We start from the raw sequence: 18,525 nt of genomic DNA, 5'->3' as shown, positions 1-18,525 counted from the left end.
AACGTGGACTGAACCCGCAATCTTGGTAATAAACACAGATTCAGTGCAAGAGACTTTCACAGAATCACAGAACGTTAGGGGTTGGAAGGGACTTTGAAGCATCATCTAGTCCAACCCCCTGCCAGAGCAGGATCCCCTAGGGCAGCCACACAGGAACGTGTCCAGGCGGGTTTTGAAAGTCTCCAGAAAAGGAGACTCCGCAACCTCTCTGGGCAGCCTGTGCCAGTGCTCTGTCTCCCTCACAGTAAAGAAGTTTCTCCTAATGTTGAGGTGGAACTTCTATGTTCTGACTTAAACCCATTATTTCTTCTGGGCACCACTGAGAAGAGATTGTCCCCTTCCTCTTGACACCCAGCCCTCAGATATTTGTATACATTAATAAGGTCCCCTCTCAGCCTTCTCTTTTCAAGGCTGAACAGCCCCAGTTCTCTCAGTCTCTCTTCAGAGGAGAGATGTTCAAGTCCCTTAATCACCCTTGTAGCTCTGTGCTGGACTCTCTCCAGTAGGTCCCTGTCTCTCTTGAACTGGGGAGCCCAAAACTGGACACAGTATTCCAGGTGTGGTCTCACAGGGAAGAGTAGAGGGGGAGGAGAACCTCCCTAGCCCTGCCGGACACACTTTTCTTAATGCACCCCAGGATCCCATTGGCCCTCTTGGCCACAAGGGCACACTGCTGTCCCATGGACAACTTACTATTCACCAGTGTCTTTGAACAGCAAATATGTTAAAAGTGTTTATATATTATGGTAGTTTTCAAATTAAAAACATCTGACATTTATATAACTTACTGTAAAACATTATTTAAAAATAATTTTTAACATGCTAATCTTTCAGTGTATGTGCATATGACTTGCTACCTGGTCAGAAAACAATCTATGCTTCTTACTAATACACTGTAAAAAGAGGAAGAAAGCTTTGTTCAAGATTTCAGTGATCTAAGATTTATATGACTGCCTAACATTTTTCAGTAAGGTTCTTTCTTTGCTTGCTTCAACTTATTTGAGGTTAACACCTGGACATTTCCCATGTTCAGGTTTACCTTGGATATTCACCTTTAATGTGAAATTTTATCCTCCTGATCCTTCACAGTTGACTGAAGACATCACCAGGTATGCTACTTCCTAATTTTGAACTTAAAAATTACTGTTAGTGTAATTTGAAGGCCGTGTAAAATTTCTTTTTTAGTTTCTGGATGCCATAACAGGTTTGGCTATTACTGTAGATCACTATAGATGCTCTTACTTCAACTGCTTTTTGGAACAAGATTGAAAAGGCAAAGTGAGAACTTCAGGAAGAAGCCTGAGGAAGAAGAATTTAATGATAAATGGGGATATGATTTAGGTGGGAGGTAAGATGCAAATGATCATATCTGAAAGAAGTCAGTGGTTTATTGTTGGGCTGCTACTTCATTATATAGCAAATGAGGGTGTGGGAGTATTCGTATTAAGAGAGAAGCTCAAGGGATCCAAGGTACTTCAGCAATAATCTAGGCTAGGTTGGTGAAAACATAGTTTTATACATATGCATTAAATAAAATAATAAAGCATAATGTAACCCGAAAATAATTCTCTTCCAAAGTTTTTGGGTAGAAAATACATGAAACACAGTGGATACTAGGTACCTAAAAAGTAGCACTGCAAGACTAATATAACCAGTGGGCAGAGTGCAGGGAATTGATGCTTATATTTTCAGAAGTTATGGAAAACCTAAACACTTCGTTCTAGTTTCGAGTAAGCTGACTGTGCCACGTCAGGATATATGTTACTACAGGTTGCGTTGGGTCAGACTTCTGCATAAAGATAGCTACGTAAGAGTGTAGCTCATATATTTGTACAAATAGCCTAAGACATGTAGTACACAGTGTATTTAAAAGATACTGTGTTGAAAATTTTAAGCAAGTTGGTTGGCTTTTCAATTGTATGTTCAACTTATAAAAGCATTTTTATGGCTGTAGCTTAAAGCTCAATTCCTTAAAATTTAAGCTTCACTTCTGATTTTTTTTTCTACTAAAAATCTGTGTTAAGACAGGATTGTTGACTTGTTAAACTTGGTAGAAAACTGTGTGCAGTACCTGAAATGTTAAATTCTATGCATACATGGTTTAAGGAAGGCAATTACAGGTTCACTACTAAATGGGATTTCTTTTGTGTATTACATAACGTGATTAGCCCATGAACTGGAAGAGAGATATTTAGAACTGTAAAACCAAAGGGAAATGACAAAGGAATTGCATGGGTTTTTATTTGTAAACTTTAGATACCTGCAGGCTACAATGTGAAATGAAGGAGTTCTAAGTCAGTTTTCACTACAACATAGATATTTTCATTCATTTATATTGGAAGTCAGAATTTTACCTGCTCTTTGTTGCATTTATGAAAGTAATGCCGACTCTTAAAAGTGGAAGTGAAATTTACTGTGCGGCACAAATATTCAGATATTATTTTATTGACTTATTTTAAAATATGTTTATATGATTACATACATCTTGATCGACTCTGCAGTACCTCTCATTAACATGCAATTGGTAACACTTTCTCTGTTCTTGTTTTCACTTGTTTGGTTTTTCGGGTTTTTTTCCCCTTTGTCTTGCAGATATTTCTTGTGCCTACAGCTTCGTCAGGATATTGCTTCTGGACGACTGCCGTGTTCGTTTGTGACTCACGCCCTCCTTGGTTCATACACCCTGCAGGCTGAGCTGGGTGATCATGACCCTGAGAAACACAGCAGTGACTATATCAGTGAATTCCAATTTGCGCCCAATCAAACACCAGAAATGGAAGAAAAAGTAGCTGAGCTACACAAAACACACAGGTGTGTCAAAAACAATAGGAGTAAATGAAGTTATCATGCTTTTTCACATGTATGTCAATTCTCTGAAGAGTGTATGTAAAGGTGCTAAGCTGTATTTATTGTTACTTCAGAAATCTTTTGCTATGTAACTAGAACCTCTTATTTTGTGTGTTTAAAAATTTCCATTTGGAAATAGTAGCTTCACTAAGATCTCAGAAGAAAACTTTTGAATAAAATATTTTTATCTGAGCATATGAATTAGTTTAAGTAACATACAGCTAGAATATTTTGAAAGAGTGAAAGTAGAAATTTCTACTAAAGAAATATAATATGCTGTGAAAAAAACGTTTTTCCTTTAGGGCAAAATTGCTATTGATACCTTAAAAACAGATTTTTCTATGTGTCTTAATTCCAGGATTCCTCTCAGTTTTGATTCTCAGTTCTTTTGTCAATAAACTCAAGGCTTATTCAATGGTTTTAGGGGCTTGACTCCAGCACAGGCGGATTCCCAGTTCCTAGAAAATGCTAAGAGACTCTCCATGTATGGAGTGGATTTGCATCATGCCAAGGTATTGGGGATTGGTTTGGTTTTGTTTTAGGATACACATGCTTAGTATTAAAGAAACTAGTATATATAGATTGTTTTAAAAAGTTCATGCCCTCAATTCTTAGGTATAAGCCTTCTATCTCTTGGGCACAATGATTACTCAGTTTACAGCTCTAACACCCTTAGAATTTATTTTAAAGCTAAGTTTGTTTAATGCATAGATGTATGTTTAGCTTAGAAGTAGTATTTTTTTCATAAGAGTGGCTAAATACATTTTAAACATCAGATATTTTTATGCCAAGGAGACATGGGGCCATAAAATAAAGCCTAAAAGAGCACATAAGTGTTTTTGTAATAACCTGAGAGTTAAAAACAAAGATAGGGGGAGGTCTTGGGTGGGGGGGTGTTTTGGTCTTTTTTCCATTCCTCTGGGTAGATTGAATCAAATTGGCATTTCTAGTGGGATTTTTTTACTTAATAACTCAACAAACAAACCAACTAACCAACCCTCTCCCACTCCCTTGCGTAATCCAGTCTCAAATCATTAGGAAAACTAATGCACTTTAAGCGTATAAGTCTTACAATTAAAAAAGAAAAACAAGGCTTTTAAGTACTGGAGAGTTGTTGTTTAACTCTGTTTCATATGGAAACAATGTGCATGTGTTTTGGCAATTTTCCGTAGACTTTTTCCTGTGTTCTGTTAGAAGCACTTGAAAGAAAAAAAAACTTATTCATATACATTAGCTATGTCTGTAATATTTATTCATTTATTAATAAAAGTGCAATGTGGCAGTTCACTTGGTCTGTATTGTTTTAAGGAACAAAACGGGTTTTTGAGCTTTGTTTTGCCATAGTGAAGTAACTGCAAGCATTAGAACTGCAGTTTGCCAGGACACACTTGTGGCTATTAGTTATGTCAGAAGTAACTTTTTAATCAGCATTTTATGTAGTTGATTTGTTGTTGGGGAGGACATGAGATTCTGCTGTATTGTTTAGTGGTATGGGGTGTCAAAGCCTTATCAGCAAGTGATTAGTTTTGTAGCCTTTAAAACTTGAATTGAATGCTGTCAGTGGAACAGGAAGGCCCAGAAACCCAGCCCATCAGCATTCTGAAATCGTTGACATTTTCAGCCAGCTATACCTTACTTCATATATCTTTACTGAAATAGTAGATGACTGTAAAAGATCACAATGATCACCAATTGTTCAGACTTTCACTCACTGTTTTAAGTAGGAAAGGCCTATTTTTAATTTTTCTTCCTTTATTATTTGTTGAAATTATTAGTAGCACATGCACCGTACCTTTCCTTTGCCTGTAAGTTGTTGATTTACTTCCTATTGCCAGAATATTGAAGAATTTCCCGGAACTGTGGCATATACAACGGCATATGACTGCCAAAGCCATTACTTAAAGTCCAAAGCCTTTCCTATAAAATTAATATACTTGTCTATTTCTGTTTTAAGAATCTCATTGTCAAGGTCTTTTAGGTTTGAATATGAAACATGTCCCAGTTGCATTATTCCCTCAAGGTATGGCAGTAATAATTGCTTGTTTGGAATGTTATTAAACTGATTTTTATGAAATTGTCTCATACATGATAGGATTCTGAAGGTGTGGATATCATGCTGGGTATATGCGCTAACGGACTGCTCATTTACAAAGACAGACTCCGGATCAACCGCTTTGCTTGGCCAAAAATTCTGAAGATTTCCTTTAATCAAAGTAATTTCTATATCAAAGTCAGGCCAGCAGAAGTAAGTAGCCCTTTTCTATCTTATTTCTTTTGTGAGATCATTTCTATCCAGCAACAAGAAAACATCCTCATTTTTTCTCCCAGATGTCCTCACAGGCTTATGTTATATTCAAGCAGAAATTAAGAGCATTTTACTTTCCTCTTAAGATACTACTGATTGCATTAAACACTTGTCTTGATTAGTAAATGCAAACCAAGAAGAAAACCTATTTTCTTTTGTTAATAGATGCCATCTTGTAATTTTACTTTTTTTTTTAACAGGGAAAGACAGTTACTGTCTATGTAACTGACTGTCTATACAAACTTGCAGTCCTGGGAGAGAGCCAGCTTCTCTTCCTCTTTGGGTATAATTGTTCACTAAATGTCAGCGCATCTAGTTTATGGCTGTAACTAAAGGCTTGAGTTGTCCTGTAGGACATTGTAACTCTTTCTGTTTGCTGCTGTGGAAATAGTGAATTCAGCTTTCTTTTCAGATACCATTATAAGCTTGTAGGAGTTGCTGAAGGAGGGGGGTGTCTTGAACACATTCTAACTGGAAATTTAACAAAAAAACCAAAATGTCAAACACTGTAATGCGCTTTTAGATTATACTCCAAAATGTTTAAGGTAGCTTTTACTGTGTGCATAAATAAAACAAAAGAGAAGTCTAAATACCAATAGAACAATACTAACATTGTCATTTTATAAGTTTTGGAACACAAGATTTATTGTTCATGCAGTCACTGATGGTTCAGAGATGTAATATTTTTGCTAAGAAACTGCTATACAGTGAAACGTGTCAGGTAAGCTTACCACTGCAGTACAGATTTCAGACTTAACTAAATCCAAGGAAAGCATGCAGCACAACCTGAAGTATGATTAACGTCATGCAGTTTAAAAATAAATGCATTGGGAAGGTAGTCAGAAAATCAGCAAGGAACACTGAAGTATTACTGGATTTCTCAAAAAAGTAATTTATACAGATAGAAAGTGATAATTTGATTATTACCCATCATGACTAGCCCGACAAGTATAATTTTATTAAAAGGCCGGAAATTCTGATTATTTGGGTTTGGAGTTTTTTTAATCTTATGAAGTCTTGTGGCAGGAGAATTACAGCTTCTTACAGTGATGGAACTATCTGAACTCTGCCTGCTACTTAATAGCCAGCTTAAGAAATTGCTTAATTTATTTGTGTATTCTTTCCAGCTGGAAGAGTTTGAGAGCACTATTGGGTTCAAACTGCCAAACCGTCGGGCTGCTAAAAGGTTATGGAAGGTTTGTGTGGAGCACCATACTTTCTTCAGGTAAACAATAATTCTCTGCTTCCTCCACTTTGGCAGGTATGGTCATATCTTTCTTTAAAATGATGTGAAGAAAGTAGAGAAGATTGCCCTCCTTCTTTACCCCATATTTCTCAGTCCAGTAGCAACTCCTAGACAGAATCATAGAATGGTGTGAGTTGGAAGGGACCTTAAAGATTATCTAGTTCCAACCCTCCTGCCATGGGCAGCAGGGACACCTCCCACTACACCAGGTTACTCAAAGCCTCCTCTGTCCTGGTGTTAAACACTTCCAGGGATGAGACATTCACAACTTCTCTGGGCAACCTGTTCCAATGTCTCATCACCCTCAAAGAATTTCTTCCTTATATCTAATCTAATCTACCCTCTTACAGTTTGAAACTGTTACCCCTTGTCCTATCACTACAGTCTCTATAAAGAGTCCCTCTCCATCTTTCCTGTAGGCCTCTTTTAAGTTGTAGAAGGCCACTATAAGGTCTCCCCAGAGCCTTCTCTACTCCAGGATGAATAACAACTCTGTCAGCCTGTCCTCAGAGGGGAGATGCTCCAGTCCCTTGATTGTCTTCATCACCCTCCTCTGGACCCTCACCAACAGCTCCATGTCCTCCTTGTATTGGGGGCTCCAGAGCTGGATGCAGAACTCCAGGTGGGGTCTCACAAGAGCAGAGCAGAGGGGCAGAATCACCTCCCTTGACCTGCTGTCCATGCTTCTTTTGATGCAGCCCAGGATATGGTTGGCTTCTTGGGCTGCCAGTGCACATTGCTGGCTTGTGTTGAGAATCTCATCAGCCAGCACCACCGAGTCCTTCACTGCAGGGCTGCTCACAATCCACTCATTGACCGGCCTGTATTTCTGCTTGAGGTTGCCCTGACCCAGGTGCAGGACCTTGTACTTGGCCTTGTTGAACTTCATGCAGTTTGCACAGGCCCACCTCTCAAGCCTGCCAAGGTCGTTCTGGATGGCATCCCTTCCCTCCAGCATGTTGATCACACCACACAGCTCGGTGTCATTAGCTGAGGGTGGACTCGATCCCACTGTCCGTGTCACCGATGACAGTGTTAAACAGCATTGGTCCCAGTGCTGACCCCTGAGGAATGTCATGTGTCTCCATTTGGACATCAAGCCGTTGATCGCAGTTCTTTGAGAGTGGCCATTTAGCCAATTCCTTATCCATGCTAACATTCATTGACCCCAAATTGCCAATTCTGAAAGTCTCTAGTACAATTAACTACTTTCTTTAAACTTTCAGAGTGCTAACAGGTTGCGACTAAACTAGTGATCATATGTAAGACTTCCCGGGAGACTGACTTTTCAGAGTGACCATCTTAGAAGTTCACTGTGCACCTTCACAAGAAGCTCTCAGGGGTTGGCAGTAATCCTTATTGACTTCACTTATCAGAATATACTGCTGAGTGTAAATGCTTACAATGGAATTTCTCCTTGTTTATAAACTGGGCTGAGTCCACAGTTAATTCTTTTAAAAAAAGACTCAGATTAAATCTAATAATCTGTAACTTTTCTACATTTTTTTTCTTCACCAACTGATAAACATAAAATTCTGAATTGGTCATTGCAACTATGGTCTGTAATCAGCACTTTAAGAATAGACCACAGAGTTGGTTTTATTTCCTCCATTGAAAAGGAGTTTGAAAAGTCTTCATTTGATTTTTTTAATAGCACAAACTCTATAAGGGAATGTACGTGCCAATGCAGTCCAGGAGTCACAGATTTATGTGTTAAATCTAATGCATTGAGTAGGCATTAATTTTGAGTTTCTTGCTTCAAACGAACACAGTAACTAGGGCATGTAAAAGCTGAGTTTTGTCCATCAGTAGCCTGTTTTCTGTTTTAAAAAAGCAATTGCAATTTAAGGTAGATGTACGGTGAACTGAAGTTGAACAAGTGACTTTAAAGTACATAATTAAATACCTAATATAAAGCTGTTTTAACTGACTTCCCTCTTTACTTTTTAGACTCTTATCACCAGAACAGCCTCCAAAAGCAAAGTTTCTAACCTTGGGTTCCAAGTTTCGCTACACTGGACGTACGCTAGCACAGACGCAACAGGCTAGCAACCTCATAGACAGATCAGCTCCATACTTTGAACGCACTTCAAGCAAGCGTGTTTCCAAAAGCCTTGATGGAGGTAAGAAAATTGACTTATTTTTTCAGTGTAATGATTACATAATGTGTTGTCACTCTGATGTGGCCAACATTCAAAAGTGTTGATGTTATGGATGGTCAGAATGTCACTTGACACATTCAGTTTCTGATTGGTGATGTAACTTTGGTTACTTGTCAGTTTTAGGTGACCTAAGCAGTAAGTTACATCACTTCCTAAATTGTATGGCACTGCTGTGAATATATGGAGGATTCTGTACTGGACAGGTAGCATCTGTGTTCATGACACATACCTGTTTGACAGAATCGGCATGCATGACAGTAACTGCACATTGTATGACAAGGGTGCACTGCTGTTCATATCAGTGCAGTAAGAACCGTAGGCTTTTTGCAAAGCCATAAAATCATTTTGCTAAGAAGTTTTAAAAACAAAGTGTTCCACCTTACCCCAATTAACCAAAATTATTTTGCTCTCTAATAGCTCCCCTGGGTATCTCAGACCAAAGTGTGCTAAGAGACCTCCCTGCCACTGGAGGGCAGGCTGCTGGTCAGGCCAAGTTAAAAGAAGATGACAGAGAAGATGAAAGCCCAGTCAAAACTCCACAATTAGAATTGACTCAGGATGGAAAGGTATGACTGACTTTCACACCACAATTATGTGTTCATGTGGTGTGTGTCCATGTGTGGTTATTTAGTGCCTGTCACTTCTGAGCATCATACAGAACATTATATTAAGGGAAAATAGTCAAGTGCTTTCTGTAGGTTTAACTCAATGTAAGGGCATGTAAGGAAAAGAGAATACAAACTCCTGAATCTATTGACCGAGGGTGTCTTTTATTGCTGTAAATTTAATCTGAATTCTCAGTGAGCTTTCATGAGTTCTTGAAAAAAAATGTTGCAAAGGGTAAATAATGTTTTATTAATTTCCTTTGTTTAGACTTAAAAATAATTGTTAGTATATTCAGTTGTATGCATTCTACAAAGTTGAGTGTATTATGACAGTTTTCAATTACTGTAGATAATAGTATTGTTTTAGTAGACATTGAAGAATTGTTTCATCCTTTAAAAACTTGTGTGTTGACTGAGGTGCGGATTTCTGTGAAAATTTGAGTATTTTGGTCTGTTTCTGTTGCAAACAACCATTTACTTGTTGGTTTGAGCTACTGGGGGAATAGGCCAAAGAAATCAAATTTAGATCTTGTATGATTTGATGTAAGAATTTCCTTCGTATGTGTCAGTTAAAATCTGCTGCTCTTCTCTTTTGGAGATAATTTCTTTTTCAGGCAATTCTCCAGAACTTTCTTTCATACTTTAAGAGTAATTTTGTTTTCAAACATTTTTGCAAGCTAGCTACCCATTTGATTCCTGGGGGGACTACTGAGTTTCTCTGTGTGTTTCATGTGTTCCCACTGCATTCAAGTGTAGGAAGGGAACAAATAGCAGTCGTTCTTTTTTTTTTTTTTTGCTTGCTGGCAAGTTGAAATAATTTTGAAATAGCCTAGGAAAAAGGCACATGCAAGAGATTCTTTATGGGAGAAAAAACGGTAAAATAAATTACCATGTTTTGACTTTGGGTTTGGTAAAATGGTGATACTCTCTTGTTTTCAAAGTGGCACTATCTTTCAATATTTTAACCAAAAGAATTAAAAAACAGTATTTTGGGATGTTGTTCCAGGAGCTGTTCAGTAAGGTTTTGTTACACATGCCAGTTCTTTGAGCAGCTTTCTTTTCCCCCTAGCGCAGATACTTCTTTTCCTTTTTGGCTCTCTTTAAGTCTTAGAGGAAACAGTTATAAACCCAAGAATCAAAGTGCCAGCTTGTCTTCCCTGTACTGCGCTGCCCCCTGACCTTTCTGCCAAAGCTTTTGAGTGTCTGTTTGCTTCCATTCAATGTAAGTGACTATTACAGTTCAAAAGTGCACAGTTCTTTAGAGCCTGAGAACAAACCCTTCGTAATGGGTTTCTTTCATAGTAAACAAGTTGGCTGCTTGTAAAACACAAGGGGATTTCTGTTTTTATTTGGCATTTCTATTGCATTAGTAGAACTATCCCTGCTTCTAAGTAAAAATTTGTACTAACTAATAATCTTTTTTTTCCTTCTTCCTGTGCCTTCAAATTTGCATTTCGTTGTGCTTTCATTTTCCACTGCGCACAGAATTTTTGTCTTCAACTCAGTCACATACACCCATCTCCACTACCCATCCATTCTGTATCATCCCATCTCACAAACCTGTCCCCCGTCCCCAAGATGGACATATTCTCAGATATTTCAGAGGAAGATCCCTTTGGGGAAACCCTCCTTACCACCCCAGACATCTCAAAGTGCAATTCCGTGAAAGAAACACCAGATGAAATAGCCTCACTGAATATCTTGGAACCTATGAGACCCCCAGCTAGTCGAGGCTGCCCTGCTGTGGAGGGAAAAATCCATACAAACGACTACAAAAGCACTGAGCTGTGTGTCTCATTCAGCTTTATCAGATGCTTTTCTTCTAGTTTCTGTTGGCTGCTTGATGAGGATGGTTCTATGACTTTTCCTAGCCTTCCTGATGTTTGCATCTCTTTCCTCCCACCTGGCCTTCAGCACTATATTCCGATTACCTCTCCTTCCTTTATCCCTTCTTTTCTCCTTATCTTCGTGCTGCTTCTGTCTGCTTTCCAGTCTATTCCTTTTTCGCTCACAGTTTCCCTTCCTCTCGCTCTGTCCCTCTGCTACCTGGAGCCTAAGGTGACTTCCTTTAGTGCCTCTAATGACAATGACCTGAATGACAAAGCAGAGGAAGAGGAGGTGTGTAATTTTGTTGCTTAAATGCTGACACTTGCATATAGCTTTTATGCTTGGTCTCCCAAAGGCTTGCTCAGTTTTGCACACTTCCTAGGGTAGGGATATGTCTATGTATGTGCCTGTATAGGTGTAAACACACACACACACATATATATGTATCTTTTAAACTTCTCTCATTTGTGAAAAATGGCCATTGCAGGATTTTTAGTCAATAGATAGCTGGTGAGTTTTCTGCCTGAATTCCTACAGCATGCATCATTTAATTAGATTCCACAAACACTGCGCTGCAGGTAGGGTTGTTTTTTAGTTCAAAAAGTTTCCAAGTACATAAACCTGAGTACTGAAAGTGCTGTGTGATAATAGATAGATTATTATTGATGCTATTTGTGAGTTTTGCTACATGCACTTTATGCTATATTTGTGCTATAACACTATATTTGTATTAAAATGCATCTGCTGTGTACATTGACTCCAAAGTTCTGTTTAGATCTGAAAAGTGACATTCCTTTGCATTTCAAATTTCAAAAGCTGAATTCAGAAAACCGTGAATGCTTTAAAAGCAGCGCTTTTTTGTGTGTATTTCCAGATTTTGGATGTTTCTTCTCTACAAGGGTGTGTGCAAAGTTGAGTCAGTCCAAGGCCTTTTTAAATTTTTTTTTATTTATAAGTGCTATGATTAATCTCTAGCAGCCGTGAAGGTGGAGAATGATTTCATTCATTAGCTGGGATTGCAGGTTGAGTCAGACTTTAATCACTAGAGTCTGAAAGTTCTTTGAAATAAACTGTTTAAATTGCCATGCAGAAACCTCAGTCACACATATACATTGCTCTGATCATCTGGAGTGGTTGACAAAATTTTCTTATATCTGCTGTGCAGCAATACCACTGGAAAAGTTGTTTTAGTTTGACCTTCAAAGGAAACACAAATCCAAATATTACAGAATCAAAAAGGGGGAGGGGGGGCTGTTCAGTGTTACATTTAACAAAATTTGTTAACATTATTAAATTAATACAATATATGTATTAAAAACATCCTAAATATGACATAATGTCATTAAGGACACCGCTCTCAATTTAAAATAATGAAAAGCGTGACTTCAAAGACTTTCTCAGTTTTTCTGTAACCTAATTCAATTCATCATTTGTAACATAAATTTGCAGAAAACAGAACCCCAGCTAAGTGAGAAATGGATAAAAGTATGTACCACGTTACATGTGCGTTCACACAGAATCCAAAATGCAACATATACATGCAGTAAATAAACCCCTCTTCAAGTTTACGTACAGTGACTTCTACATGCATTTTTTCCTAAGATTAGCAGCACATCTAGAAAGACTGAGAAGGGGGTTGCTTTTTAAAGAACACTGTTCCTTAAGGCATTCACAATACTTGTAGGTAAAATAAGGAAGATCAGCTATCGTTTACAACAGATTATATTGCAGTTTGAGGAAGAATATATTCACCTAAGAGGGCGTGAGGTGCAAATAACTCATCCCAAGACAGCAACATTCTTAAAATAATTAAGACAGCTTGTAAATAAAATATTTAGATGTTTCATTTGAGTCCTAGAGACATTACCAAAAGAACTCATGCGTTAGATTCCATTTTCCCGTCCAGTTGTTGCAGCGTTTAAGGCGCTTACCATTGAAATTATGCATATCATTTTTTTTCTTTACTCAAATTTCCATCTGGGAGAACACTGGAACGTACAACAAGAAAGGGACACAGTGTGAAGCTTCCATTTTTCATGCCACTTATGCCAAATATTTCTTCAGCCATTCTCCGACAATGTAGGTGAAGGAAGACCAAAGTCGCTTAGTAATTTCAGCATCTGGGGCCGAAACAGTAAAAAGGTCTGTAAATACAGCACACTTTGCAGCATTTACAAAGAGATGAAGCCGTATTAGTCTGTAAGTGTATGTTAACAATTCCTTTTCTTGATAATTTGCCATGTGCTCACATAGGTGGAATCTGAAGAGGAAGAAGCACGGCAGAAGGTGCATAGTTATTTTATTACATCTGGCTGTAGCTGCCTGCCTTGTTAGCATCCTAAACTGTCTGTGGATTTAGTTTGAATAGTGCCTTTTTACCTTACCATTTTATTTCCTTTATTCAACTGTCTGATTCTAAGGGTATTTTTAATTTCCTTGCTGGTACATTTTATGTTTGATTTTTATTTTTTTTTTATTTTTTGTGTGTGTGGCTTAATTTCACAGAGCAATTCCTTGAGAGTAGACGGGGAAAATATTTATGTCAGACATAGCAATTTAATGTTGGAGGTTTGTATATAACATAAAAAACACTTTCCCTTCTCACGGGCTGCCAGGCTGCATGGGATGGGAGGTCACTTGCAGGCTGTTATGGACACAGTGCATGAAGTGCATGGGGAAAAACCAGCTTGGAAATACTGCATGTTATCATTCTAGTTTCTGAGTTTAAGTTAAAACAAACAAACAAACAAAACACCAAAAAATTCAAACAAACAAAAAAACCCCTCAACTTGAATGCTGAATGTACATCTTTTATATTCTTGCTAGATATTTTCAAGGTGGCAACTGGGAATAATAGCCCTATTTAGATAAAGCAAACACATGAGTCCAATTCATAATCCTAAATGGATTTTTTTGCACATTGCTCCTCAATGTGTGTATCTTCTGTTCAGCAGAGTCTTTAGTTTTCAACATTTTAATCAACCTTTATCAAGTACACTGTGCAAATAAATGAAGTTAGTAAGGCACAAGCAGTGGCAGAAGTATGGAAAAAAATTCTGGTTCTGACACACACTGATTTTAGGAGCTTTGAGAAATGTACATGATTTTTAAAGGAAATGTTTAGACAGGCTTCTGAAATCTTTGCTTTATTTTTTTCACTTTTCAAATGGAAGTTATTCTTGCTTCCTAAAGGGTGGTTTTCATTGAGGATGAACAACAGCAAAGAGCTTTGAACAGTATGTTAATGTGTAGTCCTTTGTCACTGAACTAGAGATTCTTTTAAGAACTCCCATATAGTCTGTTAATCTGGATTATTTCATCAAAGACTGTCTGTAGTGGTGTCATTTAACTTGTGGTTAATAACATAAACTAGTAACTGAAGACATTCTAGAAAATCCTACTGCTGTCTTTGATTTATTTTATTCATCCAGATGGGGCTATAAATAATTCCCTTTGTCACAAAAATTATCCTTTAAAAATCATTAGTTTTGTTCAATAATGAGATGTATGGATTGCAGTAACCCAACTAATACATTTTTTGGCTTTTTGCAGCTTTTGATCACTATTGAAACTTTGCTCGTGTATAACTTACTAAAGCACTGAAAGTTTGCATAACTGTGCAAGTCCAAGAAACGTGCCTTGTGTCAAGCCAAGACAGATTTTAAAATAATGACATGATTGTTATGAGCTTCAGTTGTGCAATAGAATGCCTTTGGCATAAGGTTTTACTTCGTTCAGAAATTATGTGCTTTAGGAGGACACATTTAATGTCCCATTTGTTAGGCCTAGATGAGAAGTGAAGCATTGGTCCTGTCACAGTATGAACCTCCTGAGTTGCCAGAGGGGAGAGTTTCTTACTATTCAAAGCACATGTGTGAATATTCAAAGAATTAAGAGACAGATATACAGCACCAAACTGTTACTGGGGCTGAACATGCAAGTGAAAAGAAATTAGAAACTAATGAGTTTCACCACAGAATGCTGAAAAACTGTTATTGTGTTAGAGTATACACAACCAGCATAGGCTTTACTCAGGACTTGGCACACTCAAGGGAGGAAAGATTATGAAAGCAGAGTGAAACCTGCTCTTGTTACCAAAGCCCAGCATTGTATTTAAAGGATAATAAATTTCCAAGATCGCTAAGCAGGTAGATTTTTGTCTACTTACCAGAACAGTTACGGTTTTACGTAGCTCCTAATCCTTATGTCTGTCCTGTATCTGGAATATAGTCAAAGACCAGGTTGGAGTTACTTGATCCAAGGCACTGCATCTTAGCCTCAATGGGTCATCGCAAAGTCTAGTTCCATATTCACACTATGGTGTCCCTGCTGGCACTTCCCTATGTGTGTGCAGTTTAGAGAGAACATCTCTTTGGTATTGACATGCACAAAAGTCATCTCTACTTGAGTGCTGTGTCTGCTCTCAGGTTCTTAAATGTGGAATTGGCACATATCAAGCTTTAAGGCTTTAAATATGAATCTGCAATTAAATTTAATGATAGGTATAATAAGTATTCCCTCTGAAGTTAAGTACCTTTTAGTTGCTTGCATATTTGGCCCTGTAGTATTGTCTTCACAGAAGTAAGTATTTTTCATGGAGTTGGAAGTACCACGAATGATCCATTTTGATAATGTTTCTTGGGTCAGACTATTCTTCCTTACAGCTACCTTCAGTAATGTTAGTTGCGCAGTATCCCAGAGTCACAGTATCATAGAATGGCCTAGGCTGGAAGGGACCTTAGAGATCATCTAGTCCAACCTCCCTGTCATGGGCAGGGACGCCACCTCTCGACTAGACCACGCAACACATGGGAACCGAGTGGGAATCGAACCCGCGATATCGATTTTGTCTTTGTTGTCAGCACTGCACTCAAACCACTGAGCTAACTGGCCCCCTGGAATATTGGCTTCCATGCTTACAAATTTTAAATAAAGGCAGCAACTACTGGAAATTATTATTGCTTCAAAAGTGCTCGTGGTTTCGTGTTCTGGATGAAAATAAATAACCAGGCATGGCATTGTTTTTCCTTTGCCTTAAAATATGGAGGATACTCTTCTTTACAAAACTGTAAACTGCCTTAAACTTTTTTATTTTAAGGCGCTACGAAGAAGAATAGCTCTTCAGACACAAGGCACTTTCCTTGGTTTGGTTTCTTTTTTCTTTTTTTCTAGTTAAGTTTGCTTTTGTTGTCGTGTTTTGTCCTACTTTGTTTTACGTTGCGGGCTGCTAGGACCTGGATAAGACCCAGGACGACTTACTGAAACACCAGGCTAGCATTAGTGAGCTCAAGCGCAATTTCATGGAATCCACACCTGAACCACGCCCAAATGAGTGGGAAAAGCGGCGTATCACACCTCTGTCCCTACAGACACAAGGGGTATGTCACTGCAGACACTTGTCCGCATGCGTTCCCATACAACCCTGTATGTCATACAGTAAATGCAGTTTGTCCTTCAAATTAACACCTTGGCTAATGTAGTATTTGTTTATACTAAGTATACTTTAACTCTTTACCACTTACCATTGGACCTGACTTGAAATAATGTGTGGAATTTTATTCTTCTACAAAAACAACGAAATTAGAATCACTAGAAAAAAAATGGAGGTGATGACAGTATTTTCCTCTGTGTTACAGACAGCTTAAATTTCACTCTGATTTACATAGATTGACGGAAGTAACTTTTTGGTGATAGTAGAACTTTGCTCTCCTTTTCTTCTCTTTAACTCCTCATAAACAGCTCATGCATAAACAAACACAGCCTATGTGTTGTTTCAGAAGGACTTTATGTAATCAGTTAGTTTACACTGACTTCTTCAGGATATATTTAATGTAGTTGTTAAAATTTACTCACTTAATCTCCAGAAATCTTTAAAATAAATTTATTTACTTTTTCGCTATACCTTCTTCCTGACTGAACCTTAAAACCGAAGTTTGGAAAACGATTTTCTACAGATATCATCTTGGATGCTTGTGGCAAGAAAACTACCCACATAAATTCCTGTTGCTCTTGTGAAATTTAAGAGTTTTACAGGGAGTTATTTGCTACTTCTTTTATAGAGCAGAAGAGCAAATCAGTCTTTGAAAGCAATCAGTTTATCTTCTGTTGTTATCCTTTTCTTTCACCATTGTTCCTACCCTTACCTCCGAAATGTATTGTTGTCCTGTCTCATTAAATTCTTGAGTATTCTCTTCAGAGAGGTGAACTTTCAGTAGGACTTGCTTGATTTTTTGTTAATCAGGTATTACTTCAATAAGATATTTAAGCAATCTAAACTGTGAGTATGTGCCTACACATAATACAGTCACTGGCTGTATGGATCACTTCTTTAATGACTATTTTGTTAATTTTGCGGTCACTGCCAAGAAATTGTTCCTCAAATTTCTGAGTAGTACCTGCATATTGCTATGCATAGTGCTATGTGCATCAGGTACAACTGCATAGTTCAAATTTTCAAATGTCTACAACACATTGATTCATTTAATAGCTCTAAATATGTTTTTGGTTAAAATTGACATTTATGTAAAAGTGTAACTTAATTTTTGTGACATGGTTGTGTGGGGTTTTTTGTGTTGATTTCTTTGTATTGAAGCTGAGGCCCCTCCCAAGTTCTTTTATGTCTGTATTATTTTTGCTCAGCTAGTATACGGTTTGATGTTTATGTATAGTGTATGTCTGTCTCATTGCTTGTTGATTTACACTGGTTTTATAAAATGAAAACCAAATAGAAAAAAGGAGACCACATTTTCCAAGTGAAAACGCTGCCTGGGAAGGAGAAGCAGTGGACTGCAATGCCATGGATTGCTGGAGCAAAACCAGAGGAAACTGATAAGGTGGCTGCCCTGAAACCTACTGCCTTTTTTGCTGCAACTGCTGTGGGCTAGCTTGGGCACTTTCTTTTTCCTTTTTTTTTTCTTTTTTTCTTTCCCCCCCCGATAGGGGTAGCTTTTTTAAGCCATTACTGAAGGGAGAAGGTTGAGTTCTAACCCAGGATCTGTGTATATATATACACATACATGAATGCGAGCAACATTCTACTTACAACACCAAACTAGCTGGGAAGTTCTGAATGGCTATTTGAATAGAAAATCAATTTTCACTGGAAAATTGCTGTATTTTATGTGACTAGGATAACAGCAAACCATATATTTCTATTTTCTATGGAAGTAATTGTCTGCAGTTACTTGACACTTCACACAAGAACTTCTGCTTTATGTGTTCGCTGTGTAATCATTATTCAAATCAATAATGTTGCAGAAGCAGCTTCATTTCAAAGGCAGCCTGGTTCTGAGTGCCTCCATGCTTCAGTACCTCTCTCTTCATCCAGGAAAAGAGGGAGTTTTTCGACCCTGTAAGCTGGTTTAACATCTGTGCTGTATGATAGTGATGAGTAGCAATTGTGATGCTGCTTTTTTTTTTAGGCTGATGTAAGCTGTCAGTCCTATTATATCAATACAGGGTTTGGGAAACTGTATTTCCATCCTGAATTATTTGTTGAGGGATGTGGAGAAGTTGGCGTTCAAGTGTTTTTGT

At 37.8% G+C, this 18,525-nt stretch overlaps 1 protein-coding gene across 1 annotated transcript in view; it reads left to right on the top strand.

Annotated features, from left to right (window-relative positions):
• The window catches only part of LOC104280177 (band 4.1-like protein 2), a gene marked incomplete at its 5' end in the record, with an annotated part of 30,012 nt that extends 12,136 nt beyond the window's left edge, over window positions 1–17,876 (top strand). The window contains 10 exons of the mRNA XM_009877755.1: window positions 1,034–1,109; window positions 2,593–2,811; window positions 3,272–3,359; window positions 4,940–5,092; window positions 6,280–6,377; window positions 8,349–8,521; window positions 8,978–9,126; window positions 13,498–13,560; window positions 16,224–16,370; window positions 17,721–17,876. Coding sequence (XP_009876057.1) covers window positions 1,034–1,109; window positions 2,593–2,811; window positions 3,272–3,359; window positions 4,940–5,092; window positions 6,280–6,377; window positions 8,349–8,521; window positions 8,978–9,126; window positions 13,498–13,560; window positions 16,224–16,370; window positions 17,721–17,876 — 1,322 coding nt within the window. The remainder of the gene's footprint in view (window positions 1–1,033; window positions 1,110–2,592; window positions 2,812–3,271; window positions 3,360–4,939; window positions 5,093–6,279; window positions 6,378–8,348; window positions 8,522–8,977; window positions 9,127–13,497; window positions 13,561–16,223; window positions 16,371–17,720) is intronic.
• Between the last annotated feature and the right edge of the window lie 649 nt (window positions 17,877–18,525).

Source organism: Apaloderma vittatum, unplaced genomic scaffold (assembly GCF_000703405.1).
Source record: "Apaloderma vittatum isolate BGI_N311 unplaced genomic scaffold, ASM70340v1 scaffold17640, whole genome shotgun sequence".
NCBI classification, from domain to species: domain Eukaryota; kingdom Metazoa; phylum Chordata; class Aves; order Trogoniformes; family Trogonidae; genus Apaloderma; species Apaloderma vittatum.
This window is presented reverse-complemented; position numbering and strand designations above follow the sequence as displayed.